At 36.9% G+C, this 17,519-nt stretch overlaps 1 protein-coding gene across 9 annotated transcripts in view; it reads left to right on the top strand.

The window, feature by feature from the left end:
* Window positions 1–17,305, top strand: part of IL13RA2 (interleukin 13 receptor subunit alpha 2) — a 68,414-nt gene extending 51,109 nt beyond the window's left edge. For 7 of the 9 annotated variants that reach the window (XM_032331477.1, XM_032331473.1, XM_032331476.1 and 4 more), the window contains 7 exons: window positions 1,105–1,258; window positions 2,255–2,375; window positions 5,123–5,307; window positions 6,452–6,627; window positions 8,183–8,327; window positions 16,208–16,323; window positions 17,146–17,304. In XM_032331477.1, the coding sequence (XP_032187368.1) occupies window positions 1,105–1,258; window positions 2,255–2,375; window positions 5,123–5,307; window positions 6,452–6,627; window positions 8,183–8,327; window positions 16,208–16,323; window positions 17,146–17,196 (948 nt within the window). In that variant the 3' untranslated portion in view covers window positions 17,197–17,304. Of the gene's footprint in view, window positions 1–1,104; window positions 1,259–2,254; window positions 2,376–5,122; window positions 5,308–6,451; window positions 6,628–8,182; window positions 8,328–16,207; window positions 16,324–17,145 lie in introns of all 9 variants that reach the window. The other 2 variants (XM_032331469.1, XM_032331470.1) reach the window with 2 other exon arrangements.
* Window positions 17,306–17,519: the final 214 nt, after the last annotated feature.

Here is a 17,519-nt window from a genome sequence, read left to right as displayed (position 1 = left end):
ATTGTTAAGAAATAATAAGCTGCCATGCCTGCTGCTATCGCCTGTGTATCCTGCCACATCTATTTTTACCACACCCAGTATTAAGACTACCATTTGAAGTGTAGGAAAAAAAAAATTGATTCCATGGAATATAGACTTGAAGAATACTTACACATTTTACTGTATTTTATGGTTACGTAAATACCTGTATAAGAGTCTTATATAGGCTATTGGACTGTAAGCTTTTTCTTTGTAGGAATTAAGCCTTATTTATCTTTGCACTTGACCCCAGAACAAAGCATAGTTCTTTGCATATATTATAGTAAGTGTTCAGTGAAACTTTATTGACTTATTAAGGACATAGTCAAGAATGTTCAAAAAAAAAAAAAAAAAAAAGAATGTTCAAAGATTTCTGTTGTATGAGGCATACTGTTAGCTTCCTCAATTCATAGGTAGTTTCAAGAGACAATTCAAGTACAACATTTATGGAGCAACATTTTGTGCCAGGCACTTGGCTAGGTATCAAGAATACAAGGATAAATGACATGATTGTAGTCCTCTGGGAGCTCATAGTTTGTCTGCCTTTCTCCAGTTGCCTCCCAGGTTTTACTGTATATGGTTCCTGAAGAGTTCAAATGATACTTGAAATGTGATTAGAAACATTTGTCATGTAATAGGCATATGGTATCTGAAAATTATCTCTTGATTTCAAGTTTGTTATAGCTCAAGATCTTGCATAGAGACTCTTTTCTTTTCCAGATTTTTTGGGGGTTATTTGTGTTTTTGTTTCGTTTGTTGTTATTGTTTGTTTTTAAATAGGTTCTACACCCAGCGTGGGGCTTGAACTCACAACCCCAAGATCAAGAGTCCCATGCTCTACCCATTAGACCAGCCAGGCACCCTGAGAGTTTATTTTGGGTTTATTTTGTATAAGATGTTAAGATTCTCAAATGATACAATATGCAGAAATGAGCCTGCCTAGAAATATCTAGGACATCGTATCTGAAAATCATTAGGAATTTCTTAGATATTGGGAACACTCCAGGGTGACTTCTTAGCCCCAGTAATGTGGCTCATGATGCTGTCACTGTAAGTTTGACTTTGTCTCATCTTCTTATCAAACAGACCGTCATTACCAAGAATCTACGTTACAAAGATGGGTTTGATCTTAACAAAGGTGTTGAAGCAAAGATACACACACTTGTGCCAGCACAATGCACAAATGGATTGGAAGTTCGAAGTTCATGGTCAGAAGCTACTTATTGGACATCACCAAGAGGTTAAAATAAAGCTCTCTTTTCATATTTAATACTGTCAGAACAACCCATACAGGGCATAAGGCCCTTAACCCTTATTTACTAGATTGTATGTATAAATGAAAGTGTGGCAGCAGATAGAATTCTTCTTAGGAGTGGGTGACTGGCCATTTTGAATCCTTTAAATCAGCAAACAAATTTGGCAAAACCTGCATCTTATTAGGTTAATATAGTTCCCAGTTTTTTTGTTTTGTTTTGTTTTGTTTTGTTTTGTTTAAAGATTTTATTTATTTGACAGACAGAGATCACAACGAGGCAGAGGCGCAGGCAGAAAAAGAGGAAGGGAAGCAGGCTCCCCGCTGAGCAGAGAGCCCGATGCGGGGTTTGATCCCAGGACCCTGGGATCATGACCTGAGATGAAGGCAGAGGCTTTAACCCACTGAGCCACCCAGGTGCTCCTATAGTTCCCAGTTTTGAGGTCATGTTAGTAAATACGTATGTGAGTATTTGCTCAACTGCTCAGAGCATCCTAGAATAATTTTAATTTTTAATTTTTTTATTTTTAAAGATTTTTTATTTATTTGTTTGACAGAGATAGAGAGTGGGAGAGCACAGGCAAGGGGAGCAGCAGACAGAGGGAGAGGGAGAAGCAGGCCCCCGCTGAGTAGGGAGCCTGATGCAGGGTTCAATTCCAGGACCCTGGGCCCATGACCTGAGCCGAAGACAGTTGCCCAACTAACTGAGCCACCCAGGCACCCTGCATCCTAGAATTATTCATTTAGTACCTTTTCATATGCTTATACTAGTACCATTAAATGAGCCCTCAAAAGTTTTTTGATTTTTACATGCCCCATTACAGTGAAGTGACTTCTAATAATTTCCTTTTAGAATATTCCTGATTATATATTGATGGCTAAATGAAATAGAGAGATCAAAAGAAATGAATTAAATTGCATAGTGATTTCCCAAATTACTCATAACCATGCCTCTCAAGCATTGATAGTTCATTCATTCTTTAGGAAATGAGGATACCAAAGTTCGGGAAATGGACTGTGTATATTACAACTGGCAACATTTACTCTGCTCTTGGAAACCTGGTGTGAGTGCCCATTTGGTTACCAATTACCAATTGTTTTACTGGTAAGTATTTTTATAATAAGAATTCCATATTAAGAAAGTATCTATAAATATTATAGTATGAATAACTGTATTTTTACTAAATTGAATTTATTATTTTTCGGAGTTGCATTTATGATGAAGGTTGCTTACAATTATTTGGGGTTTTCAAGGAGGAATAAGTAGGTTTAGGCTGTATCTACTGGAAGTCACTCTATGGGGTGATACAGGAATGCAACACTGTTCCTGTACTGGATTAAATTTTGTATCCTTTAGATATATAGGATTATAACCTAAAAAGTTTTGGCAGGTACCTATTAATGCTGAATCCTTTTTCTGACTTCCCTTTTTAAACTATCACTGAGGCTTTACACTTAGAGCCATCTGAATCTTCTATCTCCTTCATTCCTTCATTGTTTCATGATAACATTGTTCACTGCATTCTGACACTGCTTTCCAAGGTTGCACATCTGTTCTTCACTTCCCATCTCTACTGTAAGAACTCTACTGTAGGCTCACCTCTGTTCCGCAACTGGATGACTCCCATAGTTTCCCAAATGATGGTCTCTGCTTCCAGGCTCTTCCCTTCCTATTCATTCTGCACAGTGTAGCCAGATTTATCTTCCTATATTGCTATTTTCATATATCAAAACCTTCCAGTGGCTCTTCATTGCTCCAGGATAAAAATCTTGTCTGGCATTCAAATGTCTGCCTCACTTTATCACTGCTCTTCCAACATTACCTTCTACTATCTCTGGTGTGAGTGTTCCACTCCATTTAGACCCATCTCTACATTTTCTTTCTCACCTCTGTTATGATTCTTTATGCCTTTGTGTGCATTACTATCTGGAATGCCCTCTGGCTTTCTCCCTAACCCTTACCCATCACCCATCTTTTAGGCCCATCTGGTATTCAGTTTCATTAACTCTTTACTGATCACATCAACTTCTGTTCAGTTTTTCTCCGAACTATTACTATTTTAGCTCTTAATTCCTTGTCCGAATGACATTCAAATTTTTGTCATATATGTGTGCTTTGTCTGGTCCCTTAAATTTTTAAGTGATTAGTGGGCACGAACTGTTTCTTACATTTCTTTTCACTATCTGTGCTGTGCTATGCCTATCATAGATCATCACAAAATATTCATTAAATGAGAGTATTGGTACATTGATAAATATGTATCAGAATTTATGCATTTATTCAATAACGTTAAAAAGCAAGAGAGGACAAAGTGTTACTCTTTGTGTTTCAGGCCCATGGCTTTTTTCTTTAAACAAATCATAAGACATAACTGATAAGCCATAAGCTATTGAGAATACTGAGAACTAGGTTCTAACGCCTGCTCTGGCATCATTGAGTTTGGTGGTCTTGGGCAAGCCATTTTCCTTTCTGGGGTTTCTTCATCTGGAATTGGCTGGGTCAATCTCTACAGTCTAATTTATTTGTTCATTAATTCAACAAATTTTAAGCAATTATAAAATGCCAGGCACTGTTCTAGATAAAAAGGCCGAAAGTATGCCCTTTTATACATTGTAGTTCATATATAACATAGCTTTATCCTCATCTTAGTAGTGAGGGGTAAATACTGACATCTTAGAAACTGGAAAATAAGGTTGCCATGAGCCTTCACACTGGCACATAGTAAATCTGGGTAAAGTCAAGCCTAAAACTCAAGTCTCCCAAACAAAATTAGGTGAACTAACCAAGAGACTGTAACTTTGCAAAATCTGCCCAAAGTAAATACTTGACTACTTGAAAAGGGAAATTAAAGCTAATATATTATAGAATGCTTGTATTTTCTTCCCTCTCTCTAGCTGCTGGCAGCTATTGTGTTAAAAAATAAAGTGATTTTCACTATCATAAAATTCTGTTATCACCCCCCTCATGCAAATACATAACAACTTGGGATAAAAAACAAACAAACAATGGAAAAAAGCTGACTACTTGGCAAAAAGTGAATTCAGTAAAGTCTGGCCATTTGTATCAGCACCTGGTCAGCTACTAGCTTGGCCTAATTTCAAGAGGGATTTTGGCTGCTTTTACAGATGTCACATTTTGCATTGCAAAATATAATTTAGGAAAATAAACCAGACATTTGTGTTTTGAAAATCAGTAGGGAAATCCACCCTAATTCCCATTAGCTTTAATACTGGAAAGAGGTTAACTTTCAGTGATATGGCAACATTTCTTGTCAAAGAGAATGGGAAATTACATATTTATTTGCCAGACAGCTCTTTTTCTTTTTGACCCCTCTGTTGGCTTTTCTGAGGCTTAGCTCTTGATGTGTATGGTATCTTCAGAGGACTATCATTCATTTTATTAAACATAGCAGTATTTTGTAAGTCTGCTTTTTAGATGTGCTTTCTTCTAATATAAGTTCTCCAGTACAATATTAAAAGGGCAACATCACCCAGCATTATATATTTAAACCCTAGTTTTTTTTAAAATAGAAATCTTACTCTTTGATTCGCAAATCCTGTGGGCAAGTTAATATCACTTCAATACATGAGTAAGAATCCTTGCCTTATCCTCGATATTTTGTAAAGACTCCCATCAGATTGTAATCTCCATGAAATTATCAAATATGCTTTCTTTATTATTATATCTCTAGCACATAGCATAGGATTTGGCACAGAGTTGGTGCCCAATAAATATTGGATGTTATTAAATGATTTTTTTATTCACTTGGTATCTTAAAATAATTGAAAACTGAATACCATGATACTTTAAGATATTGGGAAGCACAATTCTTACAATACCTCTTTTTACAGGTTTGAGGGCTTGAAGCATGCAATACAGTGCCCCGATTATATCAAAGCTAATGGAAAAAATACAGGTTGCAGGTTTCCCCATTTGGAGTCATCAGACTATAAAGATTTCTATATCTGTGTTAATGGATCATCAGAATCCCATCCTATCCAACCCAGCTATTTTATTTTTCAGCTTCAAAATATAGGTGAGTTAAACAACTTCAAAATGTTTCTAGTTTAAGCCATTTACAATCACATGGAAGAGAAGAGATGGAGACAAAGATATAGAAAAAGTTATGGAAATGCAAAGCCTAAGAAATGAGGGCCAAGAGAGTATATGAAGAAGCTCTTATTAAATATAAAAGTATAGGAATAAGGAATTGCATCAAGAATTTTTTTTTTTAATTTTTATTTAGAATTTACAATTTATTCCCTAGCTTCAAAGCATTGGTCTGCTGTAAAGTATTTTGGTCTAGTGTTAATGATGGAGTAATTATAGAATCCCTTATTCCCACATCTCAATGCACAAATGGTTAGATATTCTGAGTTGGAGTTCTTAGTTCTAGTGTTATAATAATGTCAGGTTTTAGAGTCAGCCATACCTGGATCTGAATCTTAGATTTACCAGTTTATAGCTGTATAACTTTGGGCAAGTTTTAAAGTCTGTTTCAATTTCCTTATCAGTAAAATGAGGATGATAGAGGACACTTCATAGGCTTATTGTGAGACATGAGTGAGGTTTTTTTTTTTTTTTTAAGATTTTATTTGAGAGGAGAGCGAGCAAGAGAGAGCATTGCAGATTGGTGGGGGGAGGGAAGAAGGAGAAACAGACTCCCTTGTTGAGCAGGGAGCCCAAAGAGGGGCTCGATCTCAGGACCCTGGGATCATGACCTGAGCTGAAGACAGACGCTTAAGCGACTAAGCCATGTAGACACCGCCATGAGTGAGTTTATGATGTGATATCCCTGATTCAGTGCCTGACACATCATAAGGTGTAAATGAGAGTTAGCTATTGATAAAAATAGTAGTGGTAATTGTTGTGGCAGCTGTTCCTAATGCTACCAAATGGAAAAATGACTGTAATGATTTGGATCTTCTAAGTTTTCTTTTGGGTTTAAATATTTGTCAATATGTGATTTACCAAAATTTAGTTTCCAAAATAACCAAGTTTCTCAATAAACTAAGCTTGGTTGCCAAGCAACTTTGATTTTAATTCACATTGTAGAGGTTAGTCTTGACCCATCCGATTTATGTTAGAGATTTCTCTTACTAGGTGTCCCTAGCTTTTGATAAGAGCTACTGCTAAACTTAATGACTTCCATGTTGAAATGACTTCCTTTCGCTTTTCAGTTAAACCTTTGCCACCAGAGTACCTTAGTCTTACTGTGGAGAATTCAGAGCAAGTTAACCTGAGATGGAGCATGCCTAAAGGACCCATTCCAGCCAAATGTTTTATTTATGAAATTGAATTCACTGAAGATGACACTACCTGGGTGGTACGAACATTGCATTTGTTTGGAAAAAACGTAAACATAGTTTTTAATTTTTTTTTAATATAGACTTAATAAAATAAGCAAATACGAGAACCAAAATCAGTTGCTATCCACATAAGGAATAGAATATGACATGTATCTTAGTATAATTTCCAGAAAACAATATAATGTAGGGGACAAAAGAAAGATGCTTGCTTGTAGTCTGAAAGGATAATCAGTCATAGAAATTTTAAAGCTACGTTAGGACTTTAGAGATAATGTAATCAGTTGTTTCTAATATTGTGCCAATAAATTAAAGTTGCCAAGTGCAAGTATGAGATGGGTTATGATGAGGGCTTTGGTGAAAAGGAAAACAGCACAATAAAACCACTTCTTGAGGAACAAGCATCATGTCAGAATTAGACTCTGACAGGGCTACTTGAATTGCTGGTAATGCAGGAGAGGGGCTGACAGAGGAAGGAGACAATGATTGCAAAACTCATTACCCCCAGTAACAACAGTGTGATGATGCCTTTAGCCCTACATTGTTATATGTTAATTTTATTCATTGGTTTCCAACTTAGAAAGTGGTGGAGACGCATAGGTGAGCCATTAGTTCTAATCAATTAATTTCACCTACGGATAAGAAGAAAACTGGGAGTTGAATTGATTTACAAGTCCCAAGAAAATGAATTGACTTACAAATTATTCAGCTATTCCCAGTCCACTATGTTATGCCGGTTCCCAAGAAAAGATACAACAAAATAGAAGCTGTTACTTTGGATGAGAGATACTGTTCAGTTCTTTGAAATGCAAAACTCAAGCAATTTCTTCAGTGATTTTTTTTTCCCTTTGAGAACATCTAGCCTTGTGTATTCTCATATCTGAAGAAGTTTCATGCTAAGCCCTGAGCACTGTTATGTAGCTTTTATGGCAGTTAGCCAAAATAAGGAGAGAGAGAGAGAGAGAGGAAAAAAAAAAAAAGACTTTATGTGTATGAACTCTGTAGTTTCCATAGAAATAACATTCACATGATGGCTCCTTTTGCTAACTCAGTATCTGTAGCATATTCCAGTTTATGTAATCTGAGAAATTTGACACTACTCCAAATACTGGTTATCATAAACAATAAAGCTATGTAGACATTTTGCTCTGTCCCACATGCCTTTACTACCGGTGATCCATTATTAGTATAGAAAAATTTTATAATACAGATAAGGAAGGGAAGAAAAAAAATGAAAAAACCCCACCATGCAGAGAGATAATTGCTGTGAAGATTTGGTATATGGGGGTGCCTGGGTGGCTCAGTGGGTCAAAGCCTCTGCCTTTGGCTCAGGTCATAATCCCAGGGTTGATCCTGGGATCAAGCCCCACGTTGGGCTCTCTGCTCAGCAGGGAGTCTGTTTCCCTTCCTCTCTCTCTGCCTACTTGTGATCTCTGTCAAATAAATAAAATTTAAAAAAAAAAAAGATTTGGTATATAGCTTTCTTGTCATTTGATATGTATATTTCATGTAATAAAATCTGCTACAAAAATGACAAGTCAAATGAGATCTATCTAGCTGCAATTAGATCAAATAATAGCATCTTATTTTTTACTTGGCTTTCAGACTACCACAGTTGAAAATGAGATTCAAATCACCAGAACATCAAATGAAAGTAAAAAATTGTGCTTTTTGGTAAGAAGTAAAATAAATATGTATTGCTCAGATGATGGACTCTGGAGTGAGTGGAGTGATGAACAATGCTGGAAAGGTATGAGATAAGAGCAGTAACTGAATAGCTATTTGGTAACAAATATATTTTCTTTCAGTGTATTTTGTAATAATGGAAATAAAAATGCTCTTGCAGATAGTCTATAAGTAGATATATTAGCAAGCACCTCAAACATAGATTTATAGAAAAGAAAATTAAGCTCCAGTTTTATGAAAGTGCATTACTGATTTTAAAGTTTAATTTTATATCCCCTGTAATAAATGAATTCTATTTTAGCCCAACTTAAGAACACAAGGTATGACTCTCTTTCTTTCTTCCTAATTTTCTATATAATTTGTCTTTTATTATCTTCATTCTCCTTCTGAAACAACCAGTTTGATTTTAGGATAAAACTACTTTCTTTTTCCTCAACAAAAAATGCATCTCCATTCCTCATAACCTCTCTTACCAAACATGCATATCGTACTATCCTTGCATACAGATGTGTTTTCCTTATTATTTCTAGCAGCTTTAATTACATGTATTAATTAGAATTCTTAATCCTTAGAAATTTAATTTATAGTGAAACTAAAGCAATTGTGAAATGTATATTTTGCCAACATGCTTTAGATTGGAAAATTTATGAATACATTTCATAATTTCTAGAAACATATGTTTCTTCACAATATAGTCTTTCAGTATAACACAAGACATGCTTACCGACAGACCCCAATATCGTAGTTTCTTTGTAATAGTGTTTAAAAAACAAAATTCAACTGTGTAAATTTGAAGATCTGATTGGTTTTATGTAAGATTTATAAATTGAGCAACATCCCATTTTGCAAATAGGAAGCTCTGAGGAGCTGTATGAAATGGAAGGTTTTATAGGCAGAAGGAGGAAAATTATGGATTATTTTAGGAAAGGTCACTTTCCTTTACGGGATGAAAGGGGTCAGAGGTCCACCAGGCAGATTATCTCACTAGTACTGATCAGGTAATTCCAGACACTTGATAAAGGTCATGTCCCTGGCACAATGCTGAAACTGTAATTAAGTCAGATTTTAAGTCTTAGTTTTCTGGTGGGGAGCTTAGCACAAGGGACTCCATTTTGAGCCTATTATCTTTTTCCTTTAGCAATAGGAATAAAAAATAGATAAACCTATGTTCAGCAATTAATGTTTTAGTATTTTATCTTATTTAAAAATGTCTTTTTTTTTCGGGGCACCTGGTGGCTCAGTGGGTTAAAGCCTCTGCCTTCGGCTCAGGTCATGAACTTGGGTTCCTGGGATCCAGCCCCACAACAGGCTCTCTGCTTGGCAGGGAGCCTGCTTCCCTTCCTCTCTCTCTGCCTGCCTCTCTGCCTACTTGTGATCTCTGTCTGTCAAATGAATAAATAAAATTTTAAATAAATAAATAAAATAAAAATGTCTTTTTTCTTTAAAAAAAATATTTTATTTATTTGCGAGAGAGAGAGAGAGAGAGAGAGAGAGAATTGGGGAAGGGGCAGAGGGAGAAGTAGACTCCCCACTGAGTGGGGAGCCATATGTGGGGCTGATGCAGGGCCGGATGAGGGGCTCGATCCCAGGACTCTGGATCATGACCTGTGCTGAAAGCAGACACTTAAGGACTGAGCCACCCAGGTGCCCCCAAAATGATCTTTGTTTATTACTATATTATGGATATTTAGAGCTATCCTTCATTTAACTTACCAAAACTTTTTTTTTTTTAAGGCTTTGTTTATTTATTTGACAGACAGAGATCACAGGTAGGCAGAGAGAGAGGAAGGATGAAGCAGGCTCCCTGCTGAGCAGAGAGCCCGATGCATCCCAGGACCCTAAGATCATGACCTGAGCGAAAGGCAGAGGCTTTAACCCACTGAGCTACCCAGGTGCCCCTAACTTACCAAAACTTTTAAGGTTTTATGTTACCAAAAAGAGTTGGGGAAACAAAAAAATTCACCTAAAAAACTCTTATTTCATAAACATCTATCTAATTGTTCTCAATTATGTTTATATTACTCACAAAAACTTGATAAGACATGAAACAAAGTCAACCGTCATCTCAAACTATTTTTTCATGCTGACAAGTTTTGTAAGAGATAACATGAACTCTTTTGACCTTTAATAAGCCTTGGTAGAAAAAAAGAATTATGTTTAATCCTGGTAACTTGAAAGACATACCTGTTTTAATTAAACCAACAAACTTAAAGTAGTTTTAATACCCAGTATTTTCCCAGATCATGTAAACCTGAAACTCATTTGGATTAGTTTCTTATTATATTTCTGAGAATTGTTTATATAAATGTTTAATTTTCTTTAAGTTGGTTAAATAGAATTTTTTTACAAATTAATTTTGACAGTACTATCCATAGGCAGAAAAATATCTTACAATACATGTATATATAAACACACACAAATGGGTGCCTGGGTGTCTCAGTTGGTTAAGCTTCTGACTTCTGCTCAGGTCATGACCTCAAGCCCCAGCAGGGCTCAAGCCCCAGCAGGGCTCCAAGCTCAGCAGGGAGTCTACTTATCCCTTTCCCTCTGCCCTTCCCCCCTGCATGTGTGCACGGTGTGTGCACGCGCGTTTGTGTATGCACGCTGGCTCTCTCTGTTTCAAATAAAATGTTAAAAAATAAATAACTAGAAATATACAGACAGAAAACTTATAGCTTCCATTTAAAAAATACTGCCATTGAATCAGGTACAATAATACAAATTAGTATTTGTGAGAAGCATTCATCTAAGTTTCAAATGACCTTTTTATTTTTGAGTTCTTCTGGTAAGAATTACCTCCCTGAAGTTTGTACTTTAAAGAGATGACCTAGATAAAAGCACTTACCAAAGACAGAGGGAAAGAATGCGTGTTCCTCCAACAAGGACTTTAGTTTCCTAAGGCCAGAATTGTTACAATACTTAACAAGCCTTTAGAAATAAACAGGGGAGGTTTAGGGAGTGATAAAAAGGAAGAAGTGAACTTTAACTACTTCTACAGCTGCATTTCTCATTCTGTAAAGATTTGTAAGATAAGGACAATTATTCTTATTTTCTCCAACAACTGGATTGCAGCCTAAATGACATAAGAGGTTGATCCTCCTATTAAAGTACCTTATCTTCAATTTGCTTTTTTATACCACGGATCTTTGGAATGTTTTAGTAAATCCTTTTACAAAGGCTTCAGAAGGTTTTTCTTTCTGGGTGCATAATTTCCTTTCGGTTTAGGGAAGGAAGCCTAAAAAAAAAAAAATTCTTTCAGGCTCTGTGTATCAGCTTTCAGTGTCTGACCAACTGCTAAAGAATCCTTTAGACTATCTTGTGAATTTTCAGCTGGGACAAACAGTTTTTCTGGCAGTACTTAACAACCCCCACTCGGTGTAAGAGGGGCCCCAAGGAAGATGTAAAGGATATTACCTTCCGAAGATCCAGAGTCACTCCTAAAGATAGCCCTAGGAAGGAATCAACCACCTGCATGTCCCAGGCAGCAGGAATCCAAGCCTGATTTGTAGGACACAAACGAGACAAGCAAGAAGGCATATAGCTATCTCTGGGAGAGACAGGATCAATAACCAGTGGGTCTGGATTTGAAAAGGAAGGGACAATATTAAATTTTATTTTCTTCTCTTGATTGAGCACTATGCAGAGATTTGTGAGAGCTGACACTGATAAGAATTCTCACCCTTTGCTGGCTTCTACCAGTTTTCCCAAGATGCCCTTTGTAGACTCCAGAATTTGGCAAAGTTTTTAATTAATTTTAGTGTTAGCTTCCCTTGGCTGTTTAAGGGAATAACATAGCAGTTTACGAGAAAATCCCTCAGGGTCTCATCAACTCTGGGAGGGGCCCATACCGGAAATTTGAGTTGATGTTGAAGAATTTGCATAGGGCCTTTGTAAAGTCTGTATAAAACTTCTAAGCAAAACTTTTAAGCAAACCTTTTAAGCAAAGGCCTTCTTTCTGAGTGTACAATTTAAACTTGGACCAATTCACCCTTGTTCCAGAGTTGGAGGGAAGCATCTCCTGTTGCTTCTATCTGCCCCTGAACATTGGCTGTCAGCTGATCACTTGTAGGAGGGCCTAAGAGCAATTCTGGTCATATTTTGGGGGGGAGGGTGGCGGAGGAAAGTTTTCTCAGGGAGCCATATGATTTGTCTCTTAACTGCAATATACCGGTAGGAAGAACACCCGTTAGCATCTAATAAGGTCCTTGTGAGTGGGGGTGTTGAATGGCCACTAATCTTTCCAACTCCTCTCTAAATTTGTATGATCTGAAAGCGAAAGTAAAGGGGCTTTATAATTTAAAAGAATAGCTGCTGTCCATGGGACATGAATTCTTCACAGTGGGGGTCCAAGATATACCTGAAAAGGACTTCATATGGGAAGACCTGAAGCTGGTAGAGCCTGATTAAAGAGCCCTGGAAAGTAGGAATTATAAAGGATAGCAAAATGAGTTCCACCACCCTTATTGGGTGCTTCTGCTAAAATCACTTCCTAGCTTTCAGTATATACACAAGTAACCCATATACCCTGGACCTGGAGATCAGGCAAGAGTATTCTCTGTAAATGTTAGAGGAAAGGGGAAGCTGAACTAGGCAGATGGAGCCAGATTTTGAAAAGGAGAATTTACATTGGATGTAGACTTTAATTTTTTTCTAATTTTTGTTCTTCCATTTTGTTAAGGGAGCCCCTAAGGCTTGCCATATTATATTCCTTTGTGTTCCATTTTTATTTTTAAAAGATTTTATTTCTTTATTTGACAGAGAGAGTGGGAGAGAACACAAGCAGGGGGAGAGGGAGAAGCAAGCAAGGCGCCCGATGCAGGGCTTGATCCCAGGACTCTGGGACCACAACCCGAGGCGAAGGCAGATACTCAACAACTGAGCCACCCAGGCGCCTGTGGAAAAAAATTTAGTTTTTCCACAGCTGTCAATAGGATGAGGGCTCCCTAAAAGCTTCAATCTAGAAATCTAATTCAAAAGATCCATTTTCTGGCCATTGATAAGTAAGATCTATTAATCTCAATAGTGACTCAAATCAATAAGCCTCTCTATGGACACAAAAGGTATCGCAAAGGAGAGTACACCAGATACAGCCCTCACAGGATTCAGTCTAAGAGAACAAAGACCTTTATTATCACAACGAGACAACAAAAATTGAGATGACAAAGGCCCCTTATGAACTGAGACCCCTTAAGACAAAATTCCCCTGACAGCTGGCAGAGTCAGACCAAGAAACCTAGGTCTAGACTAGTTTAGCCCAAGTTCTGTTTTTACATTGGACCCAGGCCTAACTCTGTCCACTCAGATCCACAGCCTGTTCAGCTCTCTGCCAAATGCACACTGGTACATGTACCCTTTGGTTGGCAGAATATTCTCACTGGTCATAAAGCCAAGCTCTCAAATTGTAGAAAGTGACAAAAAGAAACCGAGGCAAAGGATTAATAGAAAACAAAAGTATTAATACCAAATCTTTACCAGACGTACTGCACCCAAGGAACTTGTTCCATAAATATTTTCTCATGTTAATCTACATTTAGAAAGAAAAGGACTCTCACCACTCTTGCTTTCATGAGACTCTGTAGGCAGAGATCTAGGAGACTCACATAGTAAGAATTCTTGCCAGCCAGTTAAAATTTATCCTGCCGAATACACTAACTGTTGTGGAGGAAAAATGTTCCTTCTAGTCTTCTAGGTTCTTTGGCTTCTCTAATAATTAAACTGATATAAGATAGATTAACAATAAAAAAAGTTAATTTCATAAGTACAGGGGCCGCATGGAAATGTGAGACCCAAGGGCAATTAGGGCAGTTGAGGCTTATATGCCATCATGAGCTAAGGAATGGGACTGGGACCTGGCATTTCAAAGTAGGAGAAGGGTAATTCACAGGACAATAGGAAGAGGGGGATATCCCCACAGGGGATATGTTCCAAGACCCCCAATGGATGCCTAACACCATGGAGAGTACTGAACCCTCTATAAACTGTTTTTTCCTATATAATCTATGGTAAGGTTTAATTTAGGAGTAGGCACAGAAAGAGATTTAACAGCAATAGCTAATAAAATAGAACAGTTATAACAATATACTGTGATAAAAGCTATGTGAATGTGGTCTGTCTTTCTTTTTTTTTTTTTTTAAGATTTTATTTATTTATTTGACAGACAGTAGGCAGAGAGGCAGGCAGAGGGGGGTGGGGGGAAGCAGGCTCCCTGCTGAGCAGAGAGCCCGATGTGAGGCTGGATCCCAGGACCCTGGGACCCATGACCTGAGCCGAAGGCAGAGGCTTTAACCCATTGAGACACCCAGGCGCCCCTGAATGTGGTCTTTAAAAATACCTTATACTCAATCTTCCCTTCTTGTGATGATGTGAGATGATAAAACGTCTAAGTGATGAGATGAAGTGAGGCAATACTGTAGGCATTATAACATAGCATTAGGCTACTGTTGATCTGATTATACATCAGAAGGAGGATCATCTGCTTCTGGACTGCAGTTGACCACTTGTAACTGAAACCATAGAAAGCAAAACCATGGAAAAAGATGGGTTTTTTTGTTTTGTTTATTTATTTATTTATTTATTTATTTATTTATTAGAAGAATTTATTTATTTGACAGAGAGAAATCACAAGTAGGCAGAGAGGCAGGCAGAGAGAGGAGGAAGCAGGCTCCCCACTGAGCAGAGACCCTGATGTGGGGTTCGATCCCAGGACCTTGAGATCATGACCTGAGCCGAAGGCAGAGGCTTTAACCCCCTTAGCCACCCAGACGCCCCCATGGATAAGGATGTTGATGGTGGTGGGATGCTACTGTAATTACATGATTCCCCTGTCATACAGATAGGTCATTCAAATGAAAGTTGTTTCTGGTAATAGCTTGCTCTCAGACCAGGCTGAGAATAAATAAAATCATTAAATAAATAAATAAATAAATAAATAAATAAAAGAATAAAAATTCTTTTATGTGGTTAAGGGAGAGGTAAACATTTTTCTTGAGTCTGCTGAGTCTTTTTTTTTTTTTTTTTTTTAAGATTTTATTTATGTATATATATAGAGAGGGAACACAAGCAGGGGGAGGGAGTGAGACAGGGAGAAGCAGGCTTCCCTCTGAGCAGGGAGCCTGATTCAGGGCTCAGTCCTAGGATGTTGGGATCACGACCTGAGCCAAAGGCAGAAGCTTAAGAATTGAGCCACCCAGGCACCCTGCGTCTGCTGAGTTTTGATTGCCTTCAGCTCAAAATAATCCCCTTGCCAAGGTGGTGTATTTTCTGGTTATGTATTCTGCTCCCTGTTACCAGATTTTGCTCACTATAGCATTAGGTGATATAAAACTTTGACTTAGTAAGAGTTAAGAGATACACAAGACCTGTTTTTCTAATCACTTAGCTAATATTTCATCATTTTGGTATGAAATTTCACAAGGTAAAATTTTAAATGAAATCATATCGGAAAACAAGAATTGAGCTTTGGGGAGTTGTTTTTCCAAGTGCAATGAAGAGATGGGACGTTTAGTAAAGTAATTGTTCTATATACAAATTGCACAAATGGAAGGTATGCTATACTCAAACAAAACTGTGGTACCTATGCACTAGCAAATATGGCAGAGGCTTCCAAGTTTAACTCAGTTCTTCACCAGTTACTGGCTTACTTACAAACTAATTTAGCTTCAAAAATAATTGTAGGGTGCCTGGGTGGCTCAGTGGGTTAAAGCCTCTGCCTTCAGCTCAGGTCATGATCCCAGGGTCCTGGGATCGAGCCCCGCATCGGGCTCTCTGCTCCGCGGGGAGCCTGCTTCCTCCTCTCTCTCTCTGCCTGCCTCTCTGCCTACTTGTGATCTCTGTCTGTCAAATAATTAAATAAAATCTTCAAAAAAAAAAAAAAGATGAAAGTTATAAAAAAAAATTGTAAACATCTAACCTTTCCTTTTTTTTTTTTTAACTTTTTAATCCTAGGTGACAAATGGAAGGAAACCGTAGTATTTTTCTTTATACCATTTGCTTTTATCTCACTGTTCGTTTTGGTAATAACTTGTCTGCTTTTGTATAATCAAAGGGCTTTACTGAAAACGGTAAGTTGTATAACATAATGTTTAGTCTGAGGTAGTAGCTAACAAATAAATGTTCTGTGTTTAGAATTGATAGACCTATGTTTTTATAATTTTTCCTATAAACTGTGGATATACAACTGATGTTGTATGGATTATGATGATGTCTTCAGAAAATACAATAATTTAAAAAATTAATCCTATAAAGCTAAATTTGGAGGTGGATTTACTTTTGTTGAAATATAGGAATAATGTTTTGGAATATGAAACACTATTCACCTCTAGTTTAGGGAACAATATAAGGAAAGAGTTACAGGAGAAAAGCAGGATTGGGAGGAAGGAAAGAGTGACTTAAACTGAATATATATATATTAGTAATATAAATTACTAATTATACTAATTATACTAGTAATTACTAATTATATTAGAAATATATTACTAGTATGTCACAGGCAAATATCCCCCAAATTGAAAAAGATAGTGTCTGCCCTCCAAGAGTTTATATACTCTAGTTGGGGAGATAGAATCCATAAAAAGTAATAATCTGTACTGTGAGCTGTTTTTAGATAGTTCCTATTTAAGCTGTACAGATATTACACAATTTCAGAAAATGAAGGTCAGTAAAGATTGGTGGGCTTTAAGGAGAAACTGTGATTTGTAGAAAAATATCTTAATGCCAAGTCTTTTAAAGATAAAGGGAAATTTGAATGTGCATGAAATGTTTCACTGTATTTCTCTGCTGAACGCTTTTTTAAAATCTGTTTCTCTGAGTTACTAATCTGAGTTGAAATAGTTTGTGTTATTACTGATTATTTGTTAATAATGGAGCTCTTTTTTTAATTTCAGATCTTTCAGGCAAAAAAAGAAGTCTTTTCTCAACAGGAGACATTTTTTTGACTCATTAACTTTCAGTCTTATGACCAAATGTTAAATATGAGTCTTATTAAACTGAAGCTTTTCACCAAATATTGAATAAATCTTGTTTTAAAAGCATTGTTGTATTTAAGTAGACTTTAGAATACTCAAACCTTCAACTAGTAGTACATTTTCTGGATTCTATTAAGTTTTCTCCTCATTAATGCATAGTCAGAGTACTACACATAGAGAAGTCAAGGGTTGGGTCAGATTCTATTCACTGATGTGTTAATAAAACAGTGTGATTTTATAATTTGCACTAAGCCAGAAATATTGTTGAATTCTGGAAAATGAGATTCTCATTA

The sequence above is a fragment of the Mustela erminea genome, chromosome X (assembly GCF_009829155.1).
Source record: "Mustela erminea isolate mMusErm1 chromosome X, mMusErm1.Pri, whole genome shotgun sequence".
NCBI classification, from domain to species: Eukaryota; Metazoa; Chordata; class Mammalia; order Carnivora; family Mustelidae; genus Mustela; species Mustela erminea.
This window is presented reverse-complemented; position numbering and strand designations above follow the sequence as displayed.